The sequence below is a fragment of the Arachis ipaensis genome, chromosome B08 (assembly GCF_000816755.2).
Source record: "Arachis ipaensis cultivar K30076 chromosome B08, Araip1.1, whole genome shotgun sequence".
NCBI lineage: Eukaryota > Viridiplantae > Streptophyta > Magnoliopsida > Fabales > Fabaceae > Arachis > Arachis ipaensis.
The window spans coordinates 8,415,567-8,420,850 of record NC_029792.2 but is presented as its reverse complement, the minus strand read 5'-3'; the positions used below and the strand labels follow the sequence as shown (position 1 = coordinate 8,420,850).

The window sequence follows — 5,284 nt, the reverse complement described above, 5'->3', positions numbered from 1 at the left end:
TTTATCGTTTAAAAAGATAGTTTTTATCGTGTTAAACAAATAATTTTTTTGTTTAAAATTTCAGAATAACAAGAAATCATAACTCATCAACAAAATATTACATAAATCATAAATAAAATATTAAACATAGTATATAATTTTTTAGTATTAGAAATAAAAAATAATAACTCCTATACAAATAAAGTATTGGAAGTCTTAATATGTAACTCTTAATACATCAAGTCTCTATCATAAAAAAAAATCACCCTGCTCTATTATTCGCTTCAAAAGATCTACTTTCTAATTCTTTTGGCGATGGAATCTCACTCTCTTGATCCAATTCCTACAACAAAAATATAATTTAAAAACAAAATAAAAAAGAATAAATAGATAAACCATTAACTTGGACAACACAAAATAAATTTAAACAAAAAATGAGAATTAAAAACAACCAAAGAGTAATCTTGTTTATATATCCATGTATATAACATATGAGATATTTACACCAACATTTTGCTCGAGACCTCCAACAAGCTTAACTTTGACGTGATAACAATAGTAATATCTATCTAAGGATTGATCACATAGTAAAATAAGCCATTACCTCCCAAGTTCGACAAAAACAGCTCTTATTTGCAAAAATTCTATCAAGGAAATTACTAAAATAGAGGAATAGGAACATGCTGCTCAATTTTCCACCAATTTAACTACCATTTAAGCACAAGAAAACCATGATACTCCAAGCATAATGCACAAAGAGGAGAAAAACTTGAAAGAGCCACAACTAAGCCATTGAGCCATTATGCTTTTATTTGGCCTAATTTCCTTAAAGCTCAAGCTATTAGCTAAAGGCATATGATTTGTTTTATATCTTTATAAGTAATAAATTTAGATGGAGGAAATTTTTCACAGGATGTTGTGCGGTATACTACAATAGAAAACTTATAATGGCAGGAAGATAATTGTATAGAACAAAAACTTTAGAAACAAGGTATGAGTCAAGCCACCAAACACATTATAAATTGACTAACAGTGATTTATTGATCTTCAATAAACTAGAGTACAAATAAAAAGTAAAAACCCTTATGGATTGATTAAATAAGAAAAGAAGCACGTGGAGTTGAATGAGTTCTCACCCATTTGCAGAATTTGTCCTAATTGAATGATAGTTGCTTGGTGCAGGGACTCCGTTAACAACATGACCTGATATTATGCAGTGATCAATATCCAAAGCTGAATAATAAAGTTAATCAACCTAAAGCTAAAATTAACCATTGCTTTTTAGTTTTTACTCACTAAAATTCAACTTTTTTTTCTTAAATAAAAAACAAATATATTCCAAATCATTCACCTGTTGAAGAAGTTCCCTCTGCAGGTATTTCCTATTAGAAAGATCATATTAGCACAAATAAAAGAATTAATAGAAACCAACAGAAGCAATTACTGCATTTCTTACTATTTAATTCTTTTTATTTTTTTCCACAGGAAAAAAGTAATTAATGTCATAGTCCTTTAAATAAACTCTTATTAACACAAGTGGTATACAAATATTTAAATCGAGAGTAGACTAATTTGAGGCAAATGGGGATTGGAAAATGTTCAATCACTCAGCAAGTGAAAAGTATAATTGAAGGTTATACAGAGACCATGATACAAGACTGCAATGTGCAAAAGTACCTGGTCATAGTCAATATATCTTGTGCTTTCATTCAGTCAGTATGGCATTGTCTCAAAAAATATAGAGACTACAGAATAACAAATTTGTCCATATACAATGAAAAACAAATCAGGTACTATGTTAGTATTGTGTGATTACCTCCCCATTTCGCTGGATCCAACCGGAATGCTTCCAAGGCACGCTTTTGGCATAGTGTTTCAGCCATGTCAATATACTTGAAATAAGAAAGATCAGAAATTTTTTGAGGGTATGAGTTCCAGCCCCTTCACAAAAACAAAAACAAGAAGTCAATCCATATGTGTGGTGAAAACTGAAAAGCAAAACTCTACCATCATCTCATCAATCATCATATATGATAGGCAATAAAACATTCAATCCAATATTTCCCCTGGCTAGGAAGAATCATATCATGCAGCATAAACTCAGCAATATCAAATGTTTTGCATAAACTCAGATAGTTGGATAATTTTTTTCAAGATTTTCTATATCCCTGGAAAAGATGCAAGTAATAATAAACTAATATATTACCTTCCATTGTCTAGCTTTCTCTAGCTCAATTATATCAGCAATCTCAGGATCAACTTCCTCAAGTGAAGCATTCAATTGCTTTGGCCACTGCAAAGGCAAATCAATATATTACGATAAAAGTCTGATTTTTCTTCCTTTCTGCTTGAAAGTTGAAACAATATGTATATCTAGATATGCATAATATTAACTGTAATTATATAATAAGCTTACTGAAACTCTGGATTTTTCTTTGTCGTAAACAACTTCATCAAGTAAAGAGGACTACATTCAAAAGCAAGGAAAAGGAATGGCAAGTAGTTAATTGGTTAAGGTAGGGGAGCATAGAACATTATGAATATGAATATTTGTTATTATAAAGATAATAATATAATATAAAGCATATATGGTTGGAAATTTGATTAAAGAAGACCTTGTAGTAAACAATTGTGCCTGCACTAAAGAGAGGACGTAAAGGCTTGTCCATGGAAGTTGAAAGCCTGCGAAGAAGCGCCATTGCCATTGCCATCTCCAAGACACAAAACACAGGGTGTGTGTGTGTTGTTGTTGTTGTGAAGCTAATTAGGTAGAGAGATGCTCAAATTAAATAGAATGCACTTTAAAATTGACTCTAGAGATAAAAAAAATAAGTTAGTTATTTCATTTTTCTTTTTTCCTTTTTACAATATGTCATTTGAAAGCATTCAAGTTGCAGTGAGTTATTAAAATCAGTTTGCAATTAAGTGCAACAGCAACAACTATAATCAATGTCAATTTTTAACTAGTTAATAAGCTCAAAAACTGCAGCAAAGATAAATTCAGCCATCATGAATGCAGCTCATGTTGAATTTGACATTGAAATCCGCAGATAATTCAGGATGTGAGTGAGGCTTGTGAAAAAGCTTTTTATATACAGTTTCTATGCAGAGAGTAGTTAGTAAATTTCTTCTATAAGATAATAAGAATAACCAGCTGTATATCAAAAATATTTTATTGCACACCATAAGCGCACAAGTCCAAATTAAACTGTACCCAGAACAATTTCCTACCTCCAGAACAAATAATCATCGTACCCACAAGCTTCACTAACCCTTCTCCCATTAATAGTCATATAAGAAAAACTGTACAATCACACAATAAACAAATAAAAATTTCACGCAACAGCAAGAGAAGCATAACAATTCATAAACCTAAAACCTAGACAAGCCACCACAAATCTTTCAAACCAACTAAAAGAAGAATGACAAGAAGCATATACCATCATACGAAGCTTTCAGATTCAAACTCATGCTCAATCCACACAAGAAAATGACACCCCTACTTCCAAAACCAATAAAATAAATAAATAAAAATCATTCAGCAATAAGAGTAACACCTTAGCAATTGCTTTGGGTGGATATTCTGCTCCAAGTTTCGGATCAACACACTGCTTGACTTTATCCTCGCTAAGTCTTGGTGTAGCCTGAAATACAAGTTGCTATGATAACCTAAATTGGAAGATATATAAAATTTAATACATCTCAATTAACAAACCCAAACTTGTTTAAATCAGAAATGGATACAAATGTAAATTTAAACAAGTCAAAACACTAGATACTTGAATCAACATAACAAAACCAGTTTAGATAACAAGTGGTCTTTAATCAACATAACCAGTTCAGAACACTAGACATTGGCACTAGATCTGAGAGAGAGAGAGAGAGAGAGAGAGAGAGAGAGAGAGGTTATGAAAACAACCTTGCCGGCTTTGCAAGCAGTGTCGGCGGCAGATGTAAGGAAGGAAGATCCAAGATCTAAGATCTGAGATCGTCGACTGGTTGAACACAAGACCCGATCGGCGTCAATCACCCCCGCACCAACGTCAATCGAATGCTTCAACACAAGACCCGATCGCAGAGCTGCAGAGAAACAAAAACCCCCCAAAAATCAGCAACAAAAACAATTTTGAAACCATAACCCGAGCAAAAACGAAAAAATTATGTAATTTCAGTTTCGGTTTCTCCTTCAAGTATGTTCTTGATGAAGGAAAGGCTATTTACATGGGGAAGAGGCAGAGGAAACTTTACACCAATGGCGGTGGAGAATATTCGGACAAGATTGGCAAGTGGAGTCACATGATTTTCGAGCACCCTGCAACGTTCGAGACGGTTGCCATGGATCCAGAGAAGAAGAAGGAGATAATTGACGATCTTACTACTTTCAAGAACAGCAAAGAATTCTATGCGAAGATCGGGAAGCCTTGGAAGAGGGAGAAGTACCTAGAGAAATCTTAACAGGCAGAGAGAGGAGAAGCCGAGAGGGAAGAACGGCGTTGTCGGAGGAGACGAAGGAGAGAGAGAAGGGAGAACGAGAGCGCCGTAATGTTTCGTTTTAATGAGCTAGCTATGGTTGCAGTTGTTTTCTTTTATATATGTGTGAAAATGGCGGTTCAAAACCGCCATAATCACCAGAACCGCCACCAAACACAAAATTAATTATGGCAGCAACCAAAAATACCATAATAACCGGGTATTACGGCGGTTTTTTAAAACCGCCGTAATATCAATGCCATTTTAAACTTAATTTTTTGTAGTGCTGCTCCTCCCGAGGTGTCTCCATACAAGAGATCAGACATCGCATACAATGGAAAGAGAGGAGGAGTAATGTTGCGAGGGTTGATGAAGGGTTGGCGGATATAAAAGGTAGGCTGGTGGGGTTTTGGAGAGTGTGAGTGAGGGTTGGTGGTGAAGGTTTTTGGAGAGTGGGTGAGGGTTTGTGGTGAAGGATTTTGGAGAGTAAGTGAGGGTTTAGAGAGGATTGAGTGTAAGGGTTGAATGCAAGGGTTTGGAGAGTGAGTGAGTAATAAGTTGGTTTTAATTAAAAGTGAAATTAGTACGTGATTATACGTCTCCAGAAAATCATATTATTAATTATTTAGGACATTCTAATTTGTAAGTTTTTAATTTTTTGTTAATTTATTAGTGTTTATTTGATTAATATTAATTTAGTAGTTTATGTATTAGATTTATATTAGTATAGTTGTACTGTTATTTCTGTTAATATGAATGTGTAATATAATTAATAATATTTTGTGATTTTTTGAAAATAAAATGATTATATATTTTTTTTTTGTTTTCCTGTTGT

The 5,284-nt window shown here is 33.4% G+C and overlaps 1 protein-coding gene across 1 annotated transcript; it reads right to left on the bottom strand.

Moving 5' to 3' along the window:
- LOC107613679 (serine hydroxymethyltransferase, mitochondrial-like) lies at window positions 114-4,991 on the bottom strand. Its single transcript, XM_021108792.1, is given in 12 exon segments — window positions 114-322; window positions 1,116-1,182; window positions 1,331-1,348; window positions 1,796-1,881; window positions 1,883-1,920; window positions 2,186-2,272; window positions 2,396-2,446; window positions 2,595-2,739; window positions 3,211-3,282; window positions 3,537-3,623; window positions 3,899-4,059; window positions 4,201-4,991. Coding segments are annotated over 9 exon segments (597 nt in total). The 5' UTR covers window positions 3,273-3,282; window positions 3,537-3,623; window positions 3,899-4,059; window positions 4,201-4,991; the 3' UTR covers window positions 114-279.